Here is a 24,794-nt window from a genome sequence, read left to right as displayed (position 1 = left end):
GGGACCCCTGTTCTCCCTCAAGGGAACCATCCTGCTGGCTCCTCATCCCATAGACTTTCTGTAAGCAGCACAGCTTGAGAGTAAGCAAAAGCTGAAAAAGACAGGTTTGTTTGGTGTACCTTTAAAATAAGGAACATAGTTTGGAGGTCACATGAAAGGTGTTTTCTCCAACGTCAAGGGGAAATACTTTCTTTATAATCTCATTTAAAGGATGAGTTGCTAATAGTTACTTCGGCCAAGGCAGATTTGAATTTGGCAAGCAGTCTTTTTTTCCAGGGTGAGAATGTTGAAGCGTTTTTTGTTTGTTTGTTGTTTTTAGTTTTAGAAGGTTGACTCTTGAAGGTTAATTTCAGAGACTTTATTCACTAGGCAGCAGGCGCATTTGGAGCTACCAAACATTTCCAGGCGGTTCAGAAGCTAAACCCCAATTTTTTCTTTCTGATTGGTTCCATTTGTTGAAAGTAGTAAACAGTGTGTGATAGAGGACTCTTTCTCTCTCTCTCTCTCTCTCTCTCTCTCTCTCTCTCTCTCTCTCTCTCTCCCCCCTCCCCCACTCTCTTTTTTCTCCTTTAAGTGATTTTCAGCAGCTCTTTGATTTTCTCACAAAGGAATCAAAGCCTTGTTTGTTTTCTTGTGGTTTGACTGAGGCCAGGCCTGGTTGATCAGGGCGTGGTTAAAGCTGGGGTGTTGCTGGAGTGAGTGGCTAAAGGAATGTGCCCTTGTGAGGTGCCTTCTAATTGAAAAAGACGTCAAGGAGACGGCAGAATATCCATGCAGGCTGCCTCTTTCCCCATCCCACCAGAGACCCGCTCTCAAGGGAGACCACATCAGACTCAGTATTAACAGAAACCCAACCTGCAGGGGAAGCTTCCTCTTAGGGGCTGGGGTCGGAGGGGGTGCAGCCAGGCAGGCGCTGATGTCAGGGCTGAGCTATGTGGCCATCGGCGCCAACCAGCCCACAGTGCCTGGCCTTCCCTCCCTGCTGATGCTGCAAGCACCAACCCAAGTTAGTCCCGGGAAGCTCTTCAGCCAGCTCCTTTTGTAGTTAAATTTGGATATGGTACTTGCTCTTAGAACTCAAGGACCCACTCATTTTCTCCAAAAACATGCTGAAAATTATATACTTCACTACTCTAGAAGGATGCAGCTTTTAATTTAAAATGATTTATGGAGCTTCGAGTACGAGCCCGGTAGCCTGTCTAATCTATTCCAGTGGATCCTCACCTCAGCCCTGTGAACAGGCATCGGCACCCCTTAAGGATTGGAGGAAGGCAAGGAGGGCCGTGCCAGGCCATGCCATTTGTCTGACAGCCACACTGTCTAGTAAACTAGCAGGTGCAGTGTTTGAACTTCCGTCGGATCAGAAGCCCACGTTTGCCGAACTCACTGTTCTGCTGCTGCTGCTTGTGCTTCTACTTTCTCATCGGTAGTTCAGGGGAATTGTAACCGCAAGGCCAACCCTGTGTTGAGGCAGCTCAGAATAAAGCTCTCTGTTGAGGTACGGGTATGGCCTCCACAAGCATTGCCGTGCTTTTTCTGTGGGTTTGTTTGGTTTGGTTTTTTTAAACTTTTGCACTAAAAGCAGTCAGTTCCTCCTGTTTCTTCACCAGTTCAAGCTTTCACTATACTTTCAAAGCATCATTCTGTTTTGAAAGTATAGTGAAAATGTTGGACTTTTGAAATAAAGAAGGTGAGTGGGAGCAGAGGTCAACCTGAGAAACGCATCACAAGTCCAGGTGGAAGAAAAGATGTGACCCTAATTATTAGAAAACCAGTCCCCATAGAGGTGCACTTTACTAGATGAGGCCTCTGACCAGAACATGGACTTAGATAGCCCACTTGTCTAGGTGGGCTTAAAAACTTGTCTATGTCTGCTTTAAAAAAAAAAAAAAACAACCTATTTCTATCCTCATTTCCTATAGCTTCTGAAGAAGATAGCTCTGAACTAGAAGACAGAATTCTAATTTAAAGCCTAGATTTATGCAACATCCTGAAGTCAAGAAGGTAGGAGGAGATATTACACTGGTTTAATCCATGTATGTTAGAGCAGTCATTTTTAGGTGAAAATGAACCTATGAATGCATGCACATGTATCCCTTTAGTATGGGGAGATCATACTCATCTGTATTCTTCAGAGGGTGGTTATTCCGTTGCATAGAGAAAAGCTAATGAGAAAAACAAATAGTTCTCACTCACTTACCTTTTGCCCATGTGCTGGTGTCACTATCCCTTCTAGCACTTTCTGGACAAGTGCAAATGATAAACAGTGAATCAATCTCAAAACTGAAAAATTGCCCCTGTAAATGATTATGTCCTCTCTTGGAGAATTTGCATTCTATGTAGACTACCCTTTGGAGCATTTCCAACCAAAAGCCTAGCTATGCAGAGTTTCCTGAATACATGTTCATTGCCTGGCACCAGCTTGGCTCTCCTGGTTGGAGGATGAAGCCAACGCGGGTGAGACACGGGCTTGTTCCCGTGTGCGCCAGCTCTCTATTCATTCCAGGCCACATACTGGGCTTCCCACCCAGAGAGCCATCACCTACTCTCACCCCTCCAGAGTGGTACATGGAAGAACAAACAAATGCTTTAATAAGAAGAGTGCAGTTTGGGGGCCCTACTTAAAGCGTTGGGATCAACCACTTCATGGACAGTGTACTGCGCTCATTGCTGATGAGTCATGCTATAGGATCTAGATGGGGTGAAATCACTTCCTGCTCCAACATACGCTCCTCACTGGTGGGTGTTCACATCCCACCACTCTTGCTTTAGTCTTTTTCAACCCATGGGGGAAATCCATCCAAAGTTTCGGGTAGAGAAATCTTCATTTTGCAGAACTTGTTGCAATGGTGTGGTTAGTGTTCTCATTTTGGTAAAATGAAGTTTATTTCTGACTTGATGTCAGTCTTGGGAAATCCCTCTGTTTTCAAGGCTTGTGTCAAGAAAAACGAAATTCATCCAACTCCAAAAATGTTAGTAATCTTAAAGTTTCTATTTCATTCAGATACTCTCCACAGACTATCAGCAGTGACACAAAAGAGCCAACTGTTCATATTCCTAAAAGTCAGTAGTGGAAAACAAGACGGTACTGTGTTTATTTAAGTGCTACAAACCAAAATGTATGGTTTCTCCAAAGAGCAATTTAACGATTTGAAGAAAAAGTATCCTTAAAATCAGTTTCCACATATTTCAAAGATCACTTCGATTTATGTATCTGAGTGTTTTTTGTTTGTTAATAGAGAAATGATACGGAAAAGACACCAGAGAGTATAGCACACATAGAAAACAGGATTGAAATGATTCCCGGGGAGTTAAACAATCACAACTACTCTGGTTCAGATCTGGTTTTTTTTTCCAAGTGAGTATTTAAGCTGGCTCTAGCTTCAATATCTAGTGTGCCTTGTTTTGTTTTTAACTTCTCAGGTCACAGTTTGGTTCAAGCCCCTGAGTTATCTGGATTATTTTTTAAGATAAAGAGCTATTCTGGGGCCGGGCGCAGTGGCTCACGCCTGTAATCCCAGCACTTAGGGAGGCCGAGGTAGGTGGATCACCTGAGGTCAGGAGTTTGAGACCAGCCTGGCCAACATGGTGAAACCCAGTCTCTACTAAAAATACAAAAAAATTAGCTGGGCATGGTGGTGGATGCCTGTAATCCCAGCTACTCGGGAGGCTGAGGCAGGAGAATCACTTGAACCCGGGAGGTGGAGGATGCAATAAGCCGAGATCACGCCATTGCACTCCAGCCTGGGCAACAAGAGTGAAACTCCGTCTCAAACAAACAAGCAAACAAACAAAAAAGCTCTTCTGAGAGGTGTAGCCAAGGAGACATGTTAGTGCCAAACAGAGATTAAAACCTTGAATCTTCTGACTTCTGATCTAGTACACGTGACCCTATCGCCTGAGGGAACAAATGTCCTTGTAGAGTTAACAAGAGGCAGAGAAAAAGAAGAAAGATTGTGGTATGCAAAAGGATACCTATATTATTTCCAAAAATTAATTTAAATAGCAAACCACGATAGAAAGCACCTGTTTTTCTCCCGTGGGACATCCTTTGTTGAATAATTTTTACTTTAGGGCACAAAATGGGGTCAATTATGTTACATCAACCAAAACAAGGTTGATACCCCTGGAGTTGTGACTGTCTGCCCTGGAGCCCCTGACTCCATGACAGCCTGCACAAGGGGGCTGTTAGCTCAGTAATTGAGAAAGACTTTGCTCACAAGGTGGGTGGGGGATGGCATCACAAAATAAGTCACATGAAGATGTCTGCTCCAGAGTATCTTCTGACCATACTCGTAGAGTCTTTCTACCTCCCAGGCAGGAAACCTCACCGGGTAAAAGAGGAATTCGTGTAGGAATTGAGGAATGTCACCCAAAGGACACCTAAAATGCTGCATGAAGTTTGTGGCAGCATCAGGCTCTTTAGGGCACACCTATGTTTTCCCACCCCTCCACTCCAGCCAAAAGGAGGGTTCCCACTGGACGCCTCTGTGAGGCCAGCACTGCATAGATGCAGCCCTCCCTGGTGCTCAGGTCCTACCCACAGCCTTGTCTCACTAGCTCAGTCTCGCAACAGGGCACAAGTGGTGTAGACACAGCCCCCACTCTCTTCTCACAGACACAGTATCCACTCTGGAGCTTCTCAGTTATTGTCCAGGCCTACGGGAAGTCATAGCCGCCGCCTCTGTGGAGTCAAAGCGTGCGAATTAAATGCATCCCTGTTTTTAAAAGAGCCAAGTGAGAGCACTGGTAATCGCTCCTCGTGGGCGGCCCTTTATGGTTTACAAAGCACTTTGATGTGTAGAATCCCCTTTAATCCTCCGAATGCCTTGGGAGGCTCCATTTATTGCCCTCACTTCTATAGATGAAGAAACCAAAAGCGTAGCAAGGTCAAGCCAAGATGCAAGCATGACTGACGTGGACCCTTGGCAGGCCTTGTCTGTACTTCTGGTGGCGGGGAATTATCGCTGCCTTCCAGTTGGTTTTATGTGGCGGGAAGGTGACCTCAGAGGTGAAGGCACATCACACCAGAGGGTCCTGCTGTCTGCATGACTCATCACTGACATTGTTCTCCCGATCCCCTGGCCAAGGCAGGGTATGCCAGGTTTCTGCCCTGTAAAGTTAAAGATTCCCCTCTTTCCACGCTCTGTTCTTTGGAAGCAAGTCACTTAGCACTGCCCACACTCAAGAGATGGAGTGGAATTAAGCTCCACCTCCCAGAGGTGGGAGGATCTACATAAATTATTTGGAATTCTTCCATAAGGGAGACTGGTCTCTTCTTCCCTGCTTTCATTTTTCCTATCCTTTTACTAAAAGACACTGAAATCAGTCCGATGGAGTCCCTCCATCAAATATCACACAGAAGTAGCCCATACTTTTGTAGACTGGCTTTTCCTGAAGCCCACCAAAATGAGCGGAAACTGAAGTGGATCCAAGCCCCACTGCTTGTTATCCTTATTGCGGCCCCTTTCCTTGCTGGGATAATGGGATCTTCCTTAAAATCATACAGTGTCCTTTATTATGTATTATTTATGAGTCGAAGTGTGCATGGCCAACAATACTTAAAACCAATCCAGGTTACAGGACATCCCTGCGGAGTGACGGGGTGCCCCACACCTGCCTGCCCCACACCTGGGCGGTGATTTCATCACTAGAGTTACACACCTGTATTCTGCAGGGTAAAGACATCATTCCATGTCTTCTCCCAAAGGAAGAACTTTCTGTTAAACCTCACACTTTTGGAGTGTGTGCTGCATGAGGGCCTCGTGCTGGGGGCTTCAGCGGACACTAGGGACTGCAGAAACCCAGGCGTGGTTTTCAGAGGGCTTCCCCTCAAAGAGAGAAGACGAATTGACTCTATGTCAGGGCAGAGACAACAAAGAAAGCAGCGTGCTTACGAGGCATCAGATGCATACAAGTGCTCCTGGGGGAGACGCCTCCCAGTCCTCCCAGCAACCACCCTGGGAAACTGTGAATGGCCCCATTTTACAGATGAGGAAGCTGAGGCTGGGAAAGGTCATCTTCTTGGACGGTTAGAAACCAGAAAGCTACCCATTCAAACTCTGCATCTGACCTGAGTGCGTCTGCAACCCCAAGTGGCCTGCCGTTTTTTTGTGTAGTTTGTAACAGAAGATTAGCAAAATGCTGTCATGGCGGCCCCGGTGTCATATTTTCAAGATCCTGCCTTCCACCCTCCTCAGCCACCAGCTCTGCTCACGTAAGATAGAGAAGTTTCTTGACTGAAAGTCAGGGGCTAGTGGTGGCTCAGAGGAAGGGTTCAGGCAGGTCTGAAGCCCTGACTCTGCTGTGGCTGACTTGTGGGTGCTTGGTCATAGTTCTTAATACCTCTGTGCCTCAGTGGCTTCACATGTAACATGGTGTTGTAGACGCCATTGTGCTCTGCCCACTGACACTTGCTTACCAGTCTGACGTCCAGCTTCCCGCACCTGTGACATTTTGCATGAGGCTTTCACGAGAGCTGTGGCCCAGAGTGGGCTAGAAAGCCTGGGAAATTGATGCCCATCCACCTCCAGGAGAAGCCTCAACCAGGGTCTGAAGGGAGCATGTGTATCCGTAACCCAGCTGCCTCTCTCTCCTCCAGGGGGAGCAACTCTAAGGCATGTTCAACGCCGCCTCTTGGAGTTCCCCAGCAGGGCTGAGATCCACCTGCCAGTGGTGATAACTGGCTTAATAAAGCAAACTATATTGGCTGCCTTTTCTCCCCAGTCAGTGCTTCCTGGGATCACTTCCCAAATTTAACCACTCACACTCAAATCCATGTCTCAGGACTGGCTTCTGAGAGAACCCAAACTAAGACAAATAGGGATTATGCACCCATTTTAGTCAAAGAATTGTTTAAATACCTGTAAAGTACTTAATAGACATACTGAGCTTTCACTCAGTGTTAGTTCTGATCCTTAATCCAATAATACAGCCAAAGGAGAATATGCTAGCACATAAAAAAAGAAAGCATCAAGCCGTTTTGCCCTTTTTGTACCAAGGGAGGTCTATGTGCCGTCTCCTGACTTGTCAGACTAGAAGTAACCTGGGTTGCATTTCTTCTCCAACACCTGGGAAAGTCACCTGACTTCCAAGCCTCATGGCCATCTGTAAAATGAATGACAGAATGACAGTAATTCCAGCATCGTAGGGCTGAAGTGAGGGTTAATGAGGTAATACATATAATATTAGACTAGGAAGTGCTGAAATAAATGCCCAATAAATGTTAGCAATTATAAACGTTTACATGTCCACAATTTGACTTCCCTACAAGAAAAGGCCCATATCTTGTTATCAAACATTAGCTTCTATTCTACTACTTTACCTTTTTAAAAAAAATCAGAACGCTAGAACTAGAATAAGTTAAGAGGTCATATGATCTAAACTCATGGATTTTTAAATTTTAAATATGTTTATGTATTTAGGAGGTACATGTGCAGAATTCTAACATGCATATGTAGTGCAGTGATGAAGTCTGGGCTTCTGGTATACCCATCACCTGAATAATGAACATTGTAACCCAATAGGTAATTTTTCAACCCTCACCTCCCTCCCACCCTAACCTCATGTTATATCTTTGTCAAGTAACTTTAGGTTGTAACCTGTACAATTTTTAAATTATGATTGTACTTTAAGTTCTAGGGTACATGTGCACAACATGCAGGTTTTTTACATATGTATACATGTGCCATGTTGGTTTGCTGCACCCATTAACTCGTCATTTGCATTAGGTATTTCTCCTAATGCTATCCCTTCCCCATCCCCCCACCCAACGGCAGGCCCTGGTGAAGCTGGAAACCATCGTTCTGAGCATACTATCACAAGGACAGAAAACCAAACCCCCATGTTCTCACTCATAGGTGGGAATTGAACAGTGAGAACACTTGGACACAGAGCGGGGGACATCACACACCTGTACATTTTTAATGCAATCATGTGTTGTTTAACGATAGGGATACATCTGAGAAGTGCACTGTTAGAGAATATTGTTGTTGTGGGAACATCATAGAGTACTTACACAAAGCTAGGTGGCATAGCCTACTACACACCTAGACTGTATGGTGCAGTCTACTGCTCCTAGGCTAGAAACCTGGACAGCTTGTGACTATACTGAATAGTGTAGACAACTGTGACACAATGCTAAGTATCTCTATATCGAAATATGTCTAAACACAGGAAAGGAACGGTAAAAATACGGTATCAGAATCTTATGGGGCCAGGCGCGGTGGCTCATGCCTGTAATCCCAGCACTTCGGGAGGCTGAGGCAGGTGGATCACCTGAGGTCAGGAGTTCAAGACCAGCCTGGCCACCATGGTGAAACCCCATCTCTACTAAAAATACAAAAGTCAGCCAGGTGTGGTGGTGCATGCCTGTAATCCCAGCTACTCAGGAGGCTGAGGCAGGAGAATCACTTAAACCTGGGAGACAGAGGTTGCAGTGAGCCAAAATTGTGCCACTGCACTCCAGCCTGGGTGACAGAGCAAGACTCTGTCTCAAAACATAAATAAATAAATAAATAAATAAATACGAATCTTACGGGACCACCCTGGCATATATGGTTCATCTTTGACCAAAACACATCATTATGAAGCATGTGATTATATTACGTGGTTTAGACTCTGGGTGTGGTTAGATTCCCTGGAGAATAGTGATTTTTACTTTGTATTGTTTTAACAATCAGCAACTCAGTTAGGTTCAGACTGCTGGCTCTGTCTTGCCTTCCGTGGACAAGGATTCTGATGGCCGTCCAGACAGTGGCAGTGAGAGGGGAAGGGACTTGGCCTCTTCATGGCTCCCAGGGCTCTTTCTAACACAAGCAATTTCTCTAGTCTTCAGCTTTGCCTCTCAGAGTCTCACTGCCTTCTGGCCAGCATTGGAAATGCAGAAAGTGCACAAACAAAGCCACTGCATTGCTGGTGTTGTGATGTTTCTTTGTCTGTCTCCAGCCTCTGGAATCCATGCTATAGGTGATCAGCATGAAGGACAGGGTCAAGGTTTCTGTCTCTCATCCTTAATGGAGGAGTGAATCAATTCTTGGAGAAGTAATATGAATGAATCACTTCTTGTCTAGAGGCCAACACATTGAATACTTCCTATAAATTATTACAGTAAGTGACATTTAGTCAAGGAAAAGCCAGCAATTGCTATGGTCTCTACCACTTTCCTCTTAGGAATTATTTTGGGGCCAGTTGATATAATCTTGATAAATATTTTCAGAGAACTTGTTTCCAGTTTCGGTCATTTAGAAACATTTCGTTTCTAAAATTCAATATGTTGTGGTTTGAACGATTTTTTACTGTTTGGTTGTTATTAGAAAAATAGAAAAGAGGCCGGGCGCGGTGGCTCAAGCCTGTAATCCCAGCACTTTGGGAGGCCGAGACGGGTGGATCACGAGGTCAGGAGATCGAGACCATCCTGGCTAACACAGTGAAACCCCGTCTCTACTAAAAAATACAAAAAAAAAACTAGCCGGGCGAGGTGGCGGGCACCTGTAGTCCCAGCTACTCGGGAGGCTGAGGCAGGAGAATGGCCTGAACCCGGGAGGCGGAGCTTGCAGTGAGCTGAGATCCGGCCACTGCACTCCAGCCAGGGGGACAGAGTGAGACTCCGTCTCAAAAAAAAAAAAAAAAAGAAAAATAGAAAAGAAATGAGTGAGGTTAGGCATGGTGTCTCATGCCTGTAATCCCAGTGCTTTGGGAGGCTGATGTGGGAGGATCCCTTGAGACCAGGAGTTCAAGACCAACCTGGGCAACATAGTGAGACCCCCACCATCTCAACAACAGCAACAACAAAAAGACAGTAATGAGCTTCAAAAGCATATACTCACCTTATTCATCTGTAACGGTTTCAGGTGTTTGTTTTGCATGCGTGCTTGTGGATGAATACAGTTGACATTATTCCAAGAACTCAGGAAACATTTTGTGGGTTCAAGTCCTGGCTCCCGCTCTTGATAGCTCCTTGACAAAGATGTCCGTGGGTTTCGGTTTCCTCATCTGTGAAATGAAAACATAGTATTCCTTCCCCTCCCTGGATGGGGTTTGTTTGAGGATTTGAAGATCCAGTGCAAGTAAAGTGGCTAGAATAGTGTCATTGTTCTGAGAGTTTAAAAGATTTTTTTTTGTTTTCCAGGAATTAACAGTTAATGCAAACAGAGATCACAGAAAACAATGGAGAGTAGTAATTTATGAGAAATGTGACCAATTTGCTTTTTCCTCGTTTGTCTGAGGTGGTTCATGATATGAAAGATCGTCTGTTCTTGGGTTCCTCAAATCCTTTTTCCTTCTTGCTTTATGAGCAGAACCTTGCTTTCCCTACTGGAGAGAGCCAGTTGGGTCTTGGGTCCCTCTTTTCATTTAGGCTCTTGTCCCCTACTCTTTATGTTTATTAAGGATTTGGGGAGGGTGGGGAGGAGGAATGGGGTAAACCTCTGAAAAAAACATGCAGGGACCAGTTTCCTTATTTTTAAATTATGATCTTAAAGAAAAATGTACTAAAATCTACCACTAGCAATTACTTTTTCATTTTATTTTCAGACAATGGGCTACCCCCTTGGCAGTTGGTCCTAGGTTTCAACCCTCCTAAGAGATTTCCACAGCCCCTTTTATACCTAAGGGTGGAATTCCTCTCGAAGGCCAGCACCCCTGCCTGGCAGCAAGGATGAGTTGCACAAGGGAGCCTGTCCAACTTGCTAGTAACGACCTTTCTGCTGTCATCGTTCCCCAGGTGCAGCTGGGAGCCTTTTGGGGGTGATGTGTACTAACACTCTGGCCCAGAGGTGACCGGGCTCGCTCTGATGATAAAAGTTGCCCTTGGGGTTCAAGGTGAAAATCTCATCCAGGTCTTCAGTTGTTTTCTGTTTCTCTGATTCATATACATTTATTGAGGTTTAACTTACATCCATAAAGTGTGTAAATCTTAAGTGCTCGGCTCAACAGAATTTTACACACATGCACACCCATGTAGACACAACCCAGATCCAGATACAGAACATCTCCAATCCCTGGTGTCCTGTCCCAACCCAGATCCTCCCCAAGGGGGGGACTGCCATGGTGACTTCTGTCCCACAGGTTAGTTTCACCTGCTTTTGAAAATTCATAGAAATGAAATGCTGTAGGAGATACTCTTGTGTCTGGGTTCTTTCACACAGCATCGTGTCCGTGAGATTCATCCATGTTGTTCTGGAGCAGTAATGTGAGCTTTTTCATTGAATAAATACATTCCATTGTCTGAATTTCATTGTAGTGTTCCATTGAATGAATATATCCAATGTATTCATTTCTGTCCAAATGGGCCTTTGGGTTATTTCCAACTTGGGGCTATTATAAATAACATTACTGTGGACATTCATGTACATTTCTAATTAATGATTGACATGGCCTTTGTCCTCCCGTGGTGACCCTATTTTAACCAAGTAGTGGTCACTTACAACCATGAATGTAGCTTTCAGAATGTTTGGATGAGAGGAATAAACTGGCAAGTATTTATAAAGTGACTTGAACTTTACAATTAAAAGATTATTTACTTTGAAGAGCTGTATAAATGGTTATTTAAAATGGTTGTGTGGCTTCTATCAAGCCATAAGTCATCTCTGAGCCTCAGTTTCTCTATCTGTTAAATGGACATAATATTAGTACTGTGCAAAAATAATAAAATTGTTGCAAGGATTGGATGATAGTGAAGTAAAGCACTTAGATGGAGCCTGGCCCATCTGAGCACTAAATATTAATTGCTGTTATTAATTTTTTATCATAAAGATGATATAAGGTAAAGTCAAAGATGCTATAAAGTTGTACGAGCTTATTGACACAAAGCAACCAATGTAAACCAAGTAATTTGTTTTAATGCCAGATGTGAATAAGCTGTTCTGCTTTTGTTCCTACTTTATAACCTCCTTGGCATCAACCTTGATTTCTATAGTTACATAAACCTTTGTATTTAAACAAGGAGATCTCCTGGATAAGATGGAGGAGGAGAAAAAAAAACAACAACAACTTGGGCAGGGGAATCTGATGATTGTGGGGTCAGCGTTAACTTTTGGCCTCAGTTTTAACCTTGAGGGATTGTTTTCATTGAAAATTAGATTTCTATTTGTCCCTGGCCATTCTAATAATGGGTAATCATTTGAACTCAGTATGATCTGATCCAGTGTCAGGAATTCCAAAGGCCAGAGAGACAACTCAACTATTTCTTTTTCTTTCTCTTTTTTCTTCTGAGACAGAGTCTCGTTCTGTCACTCAGGCTGGAGTGCAGTGGTAGGATCTAGGCTCACTGTAACCTTTGCCTCCAGTGTTCAAGAGATTCTCATGCCTCAGCCTCCGGAGTAGTTGGGATTACAGGCGTGCACCACCACACCAAGCTAATTTTTTGTATTTTTGGTAGAGATGGGGTTTCGCTATGTTGGCCAGGCTGGTCTTGAACCCCTGGCCTCAAGTGATCTGCCCACCCCAGCCTCCCGAAGTGCTGGGATTACAGGCATGATTCGCCATGCCCGGCCTAACTTAACTATTTCTAATCTCATATGCAAGTGGATCCATTGGCTTCCCAAATGGAATCAAATTAAGGAGTCATGATTTTATGTGTAGATGCTGCAGTAGAACCCAGGGGGCTTAGATGAGAATGTGCAAACATGTGAGATCAAAAAGCTGCTATTGACAAAGCAGAGGAGTTATTGTTATATAAATAGTCTTCAGCCCACATCTCTGGATTTATGGTACTGGTCATTTTGGTATTAGCCAAGAAAGCTACTCCACTGGGCAACCATTCAAAGAAGGAGGGAAGAATAACACCTCCCACACCCAAAGGTGTTTCCTAACTCAGAACAGAAACACATTTCATACATTTTTAACTTTTAATTTTGAAATCATCTCAGACTTCCAGGAAAGTTGCAAAAATAGCATAAAGAAATATCTACCCTTCACTCAGATTTCCAAATGTTAGCACTTTGCCACATCTGCCTCATTCTTCTTTCTCCCTGTTCACACATACACATACAGGCACACATATACGCACGTACACATACGTGCACACAAATACATGCACACACTCTCTCTCTCATTTTTTCTGAACCATTTAAGTTGCAGACATTGTATCCCTTTATCCCTAAATACTTCAATGCATATTTCCTAAAAACAAGGCTATTCCTGTTTAATAACTACAGTGTAATTATCAGACCTAGAAAATTAACACTGATGCCTTGTTAGCACTATAACCTAGTCTGCAGGCTGTATTCAATGCCCTACTAATGTCCTTTACAGCAAATGAAGAATTTTTTAGTCCAGAATCTGATCCAAGATCACATATTATATTTAGGTGGATCTGCTTCCTCAGAAAATATCTTTTTTTTTTTTTTAGATGGAGTATCACTCTGTCGCCCAGGTTGGAGTGCAGTGGCACAATCTTGGCTCCTCCTCCTCTTGGGTTCAAACAATTCTCCTGCCTCAACCTCCCCAGTAGCTGGGACTACAGGCGTGCACCACCACGCCCAGCTAATTTTTTTGTATTTTTAGTAGAGATGGGGTTTCACCATGTCGATCAGGCTGGTCTCCAACTCCTGACCTCAAATGATCTGCCTGCCTCAGCCTCCCAAATTGCTGGGATTACGGATGTGAGCCACCGCGCCAGGCCCTCCTCAGAAAGTATTCTAAGAGATGTTGAACCCTCATTATTAGAAAATCCTTCCTTTAAGATAACATCTTTGCTCTCCTGTTAACTGGATGACCAGTTGAAGGACTAGGTCAAAAGAATGTCTTCTAGCATATTTGCCTGTACTTATAGGGATAGGGCATGAAAGTAATTAAAACAAGTATATTTCATTGTATTGGTTATATGCAAGTTATACATCATTGGGGAAGATTAGGTCTTCCCGGCTTTTCTTTTTTTTTTTTTTTTTGAGACGGAGTCTCACGCTGTTGCCCAGGCTGGAGTGCAGTGGCGCGATCTCAGCTCACTGCAAGCTCCGCCTCCCGGGTTCCCGCCATTCTCCTGCCTCAGCCTCCTGAGTAGCTGGGACTACAGGCGCCCGCCACCGCGCCCGGCTAATTTTTTGTATTTTTAGTAGAGACGGGGTTTCACAGTGGTCTCGATCTCCTGACTTTGTGATCCGCCTGCCTCGGCCTCCCAAAGTGCTGGGATTACAGGCTTGAGCCACCGCGCCCGGCCTTCCCGGCTTTTCAGAAAAAAAAATGTTAACCTGTGAGTCATGGTGCTGCTTGGTGTTGTCTGTTGGTTGGATGTTAAGGTGTACAACTTGTGTGCCTGCAGTGAATGCATAGAGTTGCAGACGTCCATTATAAGAAAGCAGATGTTGCATTTCTTCTTTCTTCAGACAATGGTCATAGTAGCTACACTTTCTTTGGCAGATGTGGTGCTGGAAAAAGCCATGCACAAGTGCATCTTGAAGCCTCTCAAGGGGCACGTGGAGGCCATGCTGAAGGACTTTCACATGGCCGACGGCTCATGGAAGCAACTCAAGGAGAACCTGCAGCTTGTGCGGCAGAGGAATCCGCAGGAGCTGGGGGTCTTCGCCCCGACCCCTGATTTTGTGGATGTGGAGAAAATCAAAGTCAAGTTTATGACCATGCAGAAGATGTATTCACCAGAAAAGAAGGTCATGCTGCTGCTGCGGGTCTGCAAGCTCATTTACACGGTCATGGAGAACAACTCAGGTGAGGCCGCTGGAAGCCCAGGCTCCATGCCGCTTCCCTCCCGGGCCAGAGACAGGCCTGTCTCCTGTCAGGCTTTCTGATTCCCAATTTCTCCTCCCTTTGGTCTCTTGATTTCACCAAGTGCCTTACAAAACTACAAGTGATTCTCTGATATCTGGCGAATTAGCCACATGCAACGGATTAAAATGTAACCAGATGAGGGCAACAAGATTTTTGTACCTGGCTGATTTAAGTAAAGATTTAGTTCAGAGTATGGTTACAAATTCAGTCTCTGGAGTCTGAGTTCAAATCTTCCCTCCAAGAAGAAGAAAATTAACTGAGGGACTTTGGTCCCCTTAATCAACCTTGCACGCTGTAGTTTTCTGCGTCTTTAGCTGGATGTCACCCTTTCTTTCATAAGGTGGGGATCAGCTGAGACAGCTCACACATAGCCCCAAGTGCAATGGAAATATCAGCGAGTATCATTACAACATTTTGGCCAATGAGGGTTTGTGTCAATGACCGATAGTATGTGAAAGGAACTCGGAGCATTCAGTCATAATGAGGCCTCATTAGAGCCATTTCATTGGCTAGCCCTTCTTTGCTACAAGCCGAATCAATATAATTGAAATTCACCAAAGAGTTACAAACTTGGAAAGCCAGCCCTCGGATTTAGCCTTGCTGCTTCCTGTAGATGCAGGGGTAACCATGAATCATGGATAGTGATGGAGCCTAGCATTGTCCCAGGTCTTCAGTAAGCTTATTGTAATTCCGAGGACGATTACGAACTTTTCTTCTGAGTGAAATTGCTTAATGAAGAAGCAGCAGAGAGAAAACACAGGCTCTATTAACCACTGCTTGAGTAGACAGGAATGTGTGTGCACTTTGGGAATTGTTGAGTGAAGATGTTAAAATATGAGCTCCTGGGCCTGGTAATGATAGCATGTGAACATCACCTCCTAAGTTTGCGAGCATATTTCACATGTAGGAAACATATTTTCTATAGTTCACAGTCATTTATAAAAATTCACCAAATAATAATCTGCACGGGATTTTGCTTTTCTGAAGCACAGTTTCTCAACACACACACTAAAGACTTGATGTAGACAGAATAATTCTTCTAATCTTCTAATCAGGGGCTGTCCTGCTTCCTGTAGGAAGTTTAGCAGCATCCCAGATGTCATCTGCATCCCCACCCTCCAGTTATGTCAATGAAAAATGTCTTCAGACAGTGCCAGATATCCCCTGGAGGACAAAACCATCTCCAGTTGAGAACCACTGATGTAAAGAAAACTAGAAGTAAAGACTAACACTTTTTGCCATATATTTCTATTGATTAATGTGTATATTCAACATATACCGAATTAACTGTGTGCTCACATTAAATACAGAGCAAAGTTGGCTTATTCCTGGTTTGAGTTTGGCCTTGTCATTATGTTCGTGAATAATGTGCACAGCAAGAAACAGGAAATAAGACACAAAGAATTAGCATAAGTAAATATTTTGTGTTTTACAATATTATTTATTGTTTGCTGAAAATTAAAATATTTTAACGAGCATTCTGTTCTATCATATAATTTTATACAAATTATAAAATGGGGAAAAAATCTGTAATGTGTTCATTGGTTCATAGACATTCATTCTGAAACTGTAAGGGCTGGTCTCTAACATTAGCAGCTGGGAGGGTCACAGGCTACATAGGATTCCAGAAACACCCACCTCTGTTTATAAATAGCACAGTCCCCCAGAATGACTCCTTGCTGTCTAATAAAAGCAGCAAGTAGGATGTGAAAGAAAGAAAAGTTGGTAAAAACATTCCATCTCGTTCTTTCTTCCTACTCTCAGGGAGGATGTATGGCGCTGATGACTTCTTGCCAGTCCTGACCTATGTCATAGCCCAGTGTGACATGCTTGAATTGGACACTGAAATCGAGTACATGATGGAGCTCCTAGACCCATCGCTGTTACATGGAGAAGGTAACTGCTTTTGAGAAAAGTTGAAGGAACTGGGTGCTATTTTTTTCATTTTTTTTAAATTGAGATGAAATTCATGTAATATAACATTAATCATTTTACAGTGAATAATTCAGTGGCATTTGGTATATTCACAATGTCATGCATTCTCCACCTTTATTTAGCATCAAACTATTTTCCTCACCCTAAAATAAAATTCTGCACCCATTAAGCAGTTACTTGGGTGCTTTTTTTGACATCTTAAGTGTTAACTGAATTTTTTTTTTAATTTAAAAGAGTGTACTAAGCTTTTTCTGATTGCAAAGGTAATACATACTCATGGTAGAAAATTTGGAAAAGCCAGGAAAAACACAAAGAAAAAATATAACCCCATCTTAACTATGCTTCACTAAGATTGCTTAATGGCAATAAAAAAACTACGTTCAGTAGAATAAATGCCATTTTTTTTTTTTGAAGAAATGGTTTCTTTGACTCCAAGAGAAAATTATAAACTTTTGTTGAGGATATTTCCATTGCCAGAAAAATAACCTGCTCTTATATTAGTGAAATGGGTAAAAGCTTGGCTTTGTTTTTATTTTTTAAAATTTCACTTTTAAGGTAAAAACAGTATTAAATTTTTTCCAGTTTTTTTTTTTTTAAGTATCTTTTCATTTTTATAATAAAAACACAGGGATGTGGAATCCGTGCAGTTTGCTCTCAATTTACCTTGGCAGTCGGGTTCCTTCTTCTTATGTCTGCCTAACCCCAACATGTCTTAGCAGAAATTCCTTCTCCTTACACATAGCTTAGGTATTTTACCATGGAAATGATTAGGATGTTTGGCACACTAGTGCACAGCCTTGAAAAGCAGACATAACTAGGACTCTGCGTGAGCTTATCTTTTTAAAGGAGAACAAATCAGGGCCTGTGCACTGTGAATCCTCTTAATCCATTTTAATATATCCAGATAAAAACCCAGACAAGCCCTAGGGGGGGATTGTTATGGGGTTTTGTTGTTGTTGTTGTTGTTGTTGTTGTTTTCCGATGAGTTTCAGTCTGGGCCTGAGTGGAAAGGTCCATCTCTGACAGGATTCCCTAAGGAATGAGTCATCCCAGCATTTTTCCTGGAGGGAATGAAGTGCATTTTTACCACCCCAGAATGTGCCCCTTAGTCTCTTCAGTCCTACTTTTTCTGTCGGAGAGACCGCCCTCCCTGGAGCCCAATTATGCCCTTCCCACGTGGTCATGGGTAGTGCTGACTCAGAATGTGGGATGAATCGCTCTCCTCCTGTTCCCCATCCCAGGCAGGTATGAATGGGCCTCTTTCATTCTTTCACCCTTTAGCCTCTTCTGTCCCCTCATTAATATTCCTAACCATGGAACCAGACACTCCCTGATGAGCCTCTGAGGCCCTCCCTGGAGCTTTTCTTGCCTGCTCTGCCCTGGGATTAGACAGGACAAGGCCAAACATGTGGTTTTGCCCAGGGATCAAGAGAAGCATGTTAGTCTACATGGCATGCTTTCCTTCCTTCCACTGTAATGTTTGTTATTAATACAGTTTGGGGTTGGGTTGTTCTTTTTCAAGCTTCAATCATGTTTAATTCTAGTAATAAGTATGTAGAGCTTAGGGCTTTGGGGAAAAAGACATGCCGGTTTCACTTAGAAAGTCGATTCTGTTACTGACAATGTGCACTCAGGACAAACATTTGCTTGTATCTTGTGGCCCAAGGATAGAGACAGCTACTTCCTGCCCCTTTCCCAGATTGGCCCAGGGCAAGCCCCTGTGTTGATGACTAATGGACAGGTGGCTGTCATCTCCTCCACGAATCCCACAAGAAAGACAAGGGCACAACTAGTAAGGACACAAAGCGGCTGGTGAGCTCGCACTTAAATAGAGCCTGCTTCCACTTAACCGTGTCTGGGGCTTCTTGGCTGCCTTCCTTGGGAGAGCAGGCAGCCTAGTCGGGTTGGCTGTGATCACAGACCAGGCCTACGTAGCATCGAACTGAAGCCATGCAGCCTGGGAGGAAGAGGCTACTGAGCAGTGGCAAAAATACAGATTGGACTTTTCCGTGCCTGCCCAAAGTCCTCTTTGGTTTGCGGGGTAGCAGCCACGTCTGTTTTCTGCTGTTTAAGCAGGTATTCTCATTTACCAAAAAGGCGTCATAGAATCCCTTAGAATTGCACAGCTCTTGTGGTAGGGTTATAGTTTTGCTGAAATTTAAAACCTTCTCTAATTGCATCCACATGTTTCAAAGTGTGGTCACTTCTGTGCTTCCAGCATTTGAGTTTTCTCCTTAGTGTCCTGAACAGATGAGAGCTAGGGAGTCTAAAATTTGAAGTCCAAAGGAGCCCCCCACCACCCCCACAAAGATTGTAACAGTTCTCCAAGTCCTTGCTCAAATCCTGACCCTCCATACAGCCTTTCCCGAATACTTACATTCATACTGATTTCTCCTGAAATTCTTCATGTAGCATCTGTATTCTGGATTACTGAGTTTCACACACAGTCACCTGCTGATTTGTTTGTGGGGCAAATATTTGGTAAAGATCAACAATTCAAAACTCTTAACTAGGGTGATTATACTGTAGGTGGCAAGGTCTGAAAAACCTTTCAGATCACTCTATACACAGAAAGCTTGACATGTGATCAAGGGAAAGCGCATGGCTCAGGGTGACCCAGATTATACTGGAGGAAAAAATAACCTCAAGTCTTTATCTGCAACTTGAAAACAAGAAGGGTGTTTTTCTTTCTCGAGTTCATGTCCAGCACAAGTTTGCAGGGCGTGTGGCTCCTGATCCACATGGAGGGGACAGTTGCCATCTTGCATATTGCCACTTATTGACCAGAGAGAGGCTTCCGCAGGGTCTCACATGAACAGTTAAATACTTTGGCCCTAAAGGTGACACTTCTGCACAAAACTCATTTCACCAAACTAACTTCTGGTCCCTGCAGGCATAAATTACCAGTGTCTTTTTAAAAACAAAACAAAACAAAAATCACACATTCATAAACTTCTGGAGAGTGAGGACTCAGATTCTATTTCTTACAAACCTACTTTCTCCTCTGTAGCTGTGGCTCGCAGTAGAGATTCAGTGAGTATTTTGACAAAGAATGTCTCTACATCTAAAATGTGCTGTGCCCAGTTAGGGAATTTTTAATAAACATTTGGGGCGACCCCTAGTGGCTCTTCAGCGCAGAGACCGTAAGTTCCTCTCCAGACACCTAGTCATATGTTACAACAAAAACTATGAAGGAATACATACGCATCTTACAGGGTCGTCAGCCCTTTTACACTCCTCAGGAACATAAGAGATCATTCCTAAATGCACCATCACAGGAGCATCACTTTCCTGTAAATTATTTTATCCTAAGTGCCAGATGTCACGTTAGTCCCAAAGGAAGGGGTAAGAAAGGGAATCAGGAGAAATTATTTTTGAAGTACCCACATTTTTGCGAACAGTTCTTTCAAAGTGAATAGTATACTTAATTTAGAAAATATTCATTTCGTTGTTTTTTTTTTTTTTTTTACTTTTTTTAAAAACCAGATTCTTGTTTATCAGAGATAGAAAATATCAACTACTAAAAGAAAAAGCCAAAAGCAAGTGTTACCACGAGTCTGGACTGATGGAGGGGATTCTGGTTTTGGATTGTCTCACAAGCCTGACTTTCCCCCAACCACCCCGTCAGGACTTAATACCCCAACTATTTCTAGCAAACGTTTTTCACAATTGCACTTTAATAATTTTGGCCAGGCATGGTGGCTCATGTAATCTCAGCACTTTGAGAGGTCGGGATGGGTGGATCAGTTGAGGCCAGGGTTCGACACCAGCCTGGCCAAAATAGTGAAACCCCATCTCTACTAAAAATACAGAAATTAGCCAAGCATGGTGGCGCCTGCCTTTAATCCCAGCCATTCAGGAGGCTGAGGTGGGAGGGTTGCTTGAACCTGGGAGGCGGAGGTTGCATTGAGCTGAGCTTGTGCCACTGCACTCCGGCCTAGGTGACGAAGCGAGATTCCATCTCAAAAACAACAACAAAAACACTTTAGAGGCTTGGTCAGTCTCACGCACTAGAATGGAAATCCCATCAGTGGAAACAGGAACCTTGTCAGCCTGGCTTGTCTGTGTTCCCCCGGCCCCTCCCAGGCCTGGGTCACTCCATAAATCTCTGCGGGATGGCTGTGTGAAGGGATGGATGGAGGAGTGAGTGCCATGCTCTTGGATGTGGGCCTCTGTGAACTTACAGGAAATGCATGTTGAAGAAATACTAAAAATGCAAAACATGCCCTCTAACGCTGGCATCCCATTATCACCTGTGAGCGGAGGTTGGCACTGGGAGGACCCACTCTTTCTGCTCTTTTCAGGAGGCTATTACTTGACAAGCGCATACGGAGCACTTTCTCTGATAAAGAATTTCCAAGAAGAACAAGCAGCGCGACTGCTCAGCTCAGAAACCAGAGACACCCTGAGGCAGTGGCACAAACGGAGAACCACCAACCGGACCATCCCCTCTGTGGACGACTTCCAGGTGTGCAGCTGGCCCCCGCTTTGCTTCCTTCGTCCTCCAGGAATGCAGAGCTGGCTCACCCAGCACATCCCAGCTCAGAGGTCCCCACTGTGTTGAATTATTTGGCAGGAAAGGGAGATCTCAAACCACCCTCTGGCCTTGTTACATTGCTCTGTTTTCTTTACATTTATATATGCATGGGATATTTGGCCCAAGGTTTGCTGTCCTTAAGAAAACCAAGTTGAATTAAGGCAGGATTTCTGCCCAAACAAGCAGACGATAAGTCAAAAAGGAGGAGGAAGCATTTGGCACAGGCGTTGGAGATTTTGTTTCATCAGGAAACAGCCGCTGTGTTACGCGATGCAATTGGCCTAGTTTCTCTTTGGGAAAGGGGAGAGGAACAGTGATGTCTCCTTCCCTTTTCACTCGCCCGCTCTCCAAAACAGAAGACCCCAGAATCTCAGCAGCAGCAGCAGCAGCTATGGCAGCCGTCCACAGCGCAGAGTGACCAGGCAAGCATCTGAGCGAGTCCTGCTCAGGTTCCCTGGCCAGGGTTTTTCCTGACCATGAGCTGCTGCTTGGGAATGTGGGATTCCCAATGAGCTTGTTTCTTAGAATGGAGAGGTGGGTGAGGGCTATAGAAATCTTTACCCAAGGCCAGGCATTGGGGCTCACGCCGGTAATCCCAGCACTTTGGGAGGCCGAGGCGGGCAGATCACCTGAGGTCAGGAGTTCGAGACCAGCCAGGCCAACATGGTAAAACCCTGTGTCTACTAAAAATATAAAAATTAGCTGGGTGTAGTGGCAGGCACCTGTAATCCCAGCTACTTGGGAGGCTGAGGCAGCAGAATTGCTTGAACCCGGGAGGCGGAGGTTGCAGTGAGCCGAGATCGCACCATTGCACTCCAGCCTAGGCGACAGAGTGAGACTTAATCTCAAAAAAGAAAAAAAGAGGCCAGGCGTGGTGGCTAACACCTGTAATCCCAGCACTTTGGGATGCGGAGACTGGCGGATCACAAGGTCGGGAGATTGAGACCACCCTGGCTAACACGGTGAAACCCCGTCTCTACTAAAAATACAAAAAATTAGACAAGTGTGGTGGCGGGCACCTGTAGTCCCAACTACTCAGGAAGCTGAGGCAGGAGAATGGCGTGAACCTGGGAGGCGGAGCTTGCAGTGAGTGGAGATCGTGCCACTGCACTCCAGCCTGGGCGACAGAGCGAGACTCCCTCTCAAAAAAAAAAAAGAAAACAGAAAAAAAGAAATCCTTAGCTAACACAATTCCTGATTTGCTCATCGTTTATGAAATAACAAGTGAGTTGGCAAGTGTCTTCAAATAATATTTTGAAGGTTTTAAATTAAATGATAACATCTGCCTATGGTTTGTTTCTATGTTCCTCATGATGAGTTTCCAAGCAGGGATCTGGAAAGCAGGACAGATTTGCCTACATGTCCAGATTCACCTGCCTTTTTTTTTTTTTTTTTTTTTTTAGGTGGAGTCTCGCTCACCCAGGCTGGAGTGCAGTGGTGGCACGATCTCTGCTCACTGCAACCTCTACCTCCCAGGTTCAAACGATTCTCCTGCCTCAGCCTCCAGAGTAACTGGAACTACAGGCGCTCACCACCACAGCCGGCTAATTTATTTTGTATTTGCAGTAGAGACGGGATTTCACCGTGGTGGCCAGGCTGGACTCAAACTCCTGGCCTCAAACTGATCCACCCGCCTCAGCTTCCCAAAGTGCTGGGATTACAGGCGTGAGCCACTGCGCCTGGCCTTTTTTTTTTTTTTTTTCTTTTTTAAGAGCTCTGAAAATAGAGGGTCAGATGAGGTGGCTCACACCTGTAATCCCATCGCCTCACAGGCTGAGGCAGGAAGATCGCTTGAGGCCAGGAGTTGGAGACCAGCCTTGGCAACAAAGTGAGACCCCTTCTCTACAAAACAACGACAACAAAAATTTTCAAGTTAGCCGGGTATAGTGGTACACACCTGCAGTCCCAGCTACTCAGGAGGCTAAGGTGGGAGGATCTGTCGAGCCCAGGAGTTTGAGGCGACAGTGAGCCATGATCACACCACTGCACTCCAGCCTGGGCAGCAGAATAAGACCCTTTCTCAAAAACAAATAAAAACAAGGCAAGCCCATCTTTGAAAGCCAAGATCAGCTCGTTCTTCTCCAAGATTTCAGTATTCTCAGAAATTCCTTCTCAAGCACATAAACCTAAAGAATGAGAATACACGTGCTGCACTCTCCCCACCCTGTTGCACTAAGAAGGTCCCTGTACCACTCTGTGTTTGCAGACCCCTGGGGTGCCATTATACAGCCATCCAGGGAGGGGCTGCCTGAGGCAGAACAGAGGAAGTGAGAAAAGTTCATTGTTCCTTTGCCCACCTGCCAACACACACTTCCTCCTCCACCTCTTCACCTGGAGACCCCCAGACACCGTGGAGCTGCCTTCTTCTGCAGCCGCCCCCTCCTGCCTTCATTGACCCTGCTCACTTTGGAGGTGCATGCCTTCTCAGAGTGTAGCCAAAGAAGGAAATGCTCAGCACTCGGCTCGGGGGTCAAAGCAAAACCTCAGACCCAAAGCTCCATCGGAAACCCCTGAATCAGAGGTCGCAGGCACAGAGGTCTTCTCACATGGGAAGAGGCAGTACGTCTTAGTGGTCAAGATGGTGGGGCTGCCTCTGCCATGTCCTAGCTGTGTGGCTTTGGGCAAGTTACTTAGCCTCTCTGTGCCTCAGTTTCTGCACTAGTCAAACAGGGATCATGTAGACCCTGTCTCTTAAAAAAAAAAAAAAGGTTCAAAGAGTATCAGTGTCAACCTGGGCACCTCCCACTAGCTCACCTCTCCTGCAAAGTCACTGGGCTAGCAAAAGTCCCCACTGGAAGTAGATATGAAACATATCTGACATGTGCAGAGCTCACTGTCCTTCCCGAGAGCTTCCCCTTCCATTATCCCAGGAAACCCTCGTGGTGACCATGCAGGCACCTGGGCAGAGAGCCCTCCTTCCCTTCACTGCCGAGCCGGGTTGCCAGATTTAGAAGAATAAAATGTATTTGTTTTCTAGATGAAACTCAAATTTCACTGGGTGTTCTAGATTTCATCTGATAACGCCACTCTTTTTTTTTTTTTTTTTTTTTTTTGTGAGACGGAGTCTTGCTCTGTCGCCCAGGCTGGAGTGCAGTGGCCGGATCTCGGCTCACTGCAAGCTCCGCTTCCCGGGTTCACACCATTCTCCTGCCTCAGCCTCCCGAGTAGCTGGGACTACATGCGCCCGCCACCTCGCCCGGCTAGTTTTTTGTATTTTTCAGTAGAGACGGGGTTTCACCGTGTTAGCCAGGATGGTCTCTATCTCCTGACCTCGTGATCCTCCCGTCTCGGCCTCCCAAAGTGCTGGGATTACAGGCTTGAGCCACCGCGCCCGGCTGATAACGCCACTCTTAAGGAAACAGAAGCAAAGCTATCTGGGGTCACAAAATCTAGGAGAGCCTGATGTGAGTTTAAGATTCTTTATGCCTGGTCTGGACTTTGTATCTTGTAAGACCACAGGTTTACATATTTCATGATAGTATGTACCTGGCATGATGGCAGCGCCTGAGCCTGCAAATGTCTTTGTTTAATTCCCTGCAGCACCACCTTGCGTGTAATCACCTCCATCTGCAAAAGTTGGCAAAATCAACGTTCTTTT

The 24,794-nt window shown here is 44.7% G+C and overlaps 1 protein-coding gene across 17 annotated transcripts in view; it reads left to right on the top strand.

The window, feature by feature from the left end:
• RIN2 (Ras and Rab interactor 2) overlaps positions 1-24,794 on the top strand; it is a 254,564-nt gene that overhangs the window by 227,189 nt on the left and 2,581 nt on the right. For all 17 annotated transcript variants that reach the window (XM_015149571.3, XM_077951116.1, XM_077951113.1 and 14 more), the window contains 3 exons: positions 14,359-14,664; positions 16,489-16,620; positions 20,964-21,127. In XM_015149571.3, the coding sequence (XP_015005057.1) occupies positions 14,359-14,664; positions 16,489-16,620; positions 20,964-21,127 (602 nt within the window). The remainder of the gene's footprint in view (positions 1-14,358; positions 14,665-16,488; positions 16,621-20,963; positions 21,128-24,794) is intronic.

This window comes from Macaca mulatta, chromosome 10, assembly GCF_049350105.2.
Source record: "Macaca mulatta isolate MMU2019108-1 chromosome 10, T2T-MMU8v2.0, whole genome shotgun sequence".
Taxonomy (NCBI): domain Eukaryota; kingdom Metazoa; phylum Chordata; class Mammalia; order Primates; family Cercopithecidae; genus Macaca; species Macaca mulatta.
Note: the sequence above shows the minus strand (reverse complement) of the source record. Positions and strands in the feature narration are given on the sequence as shown.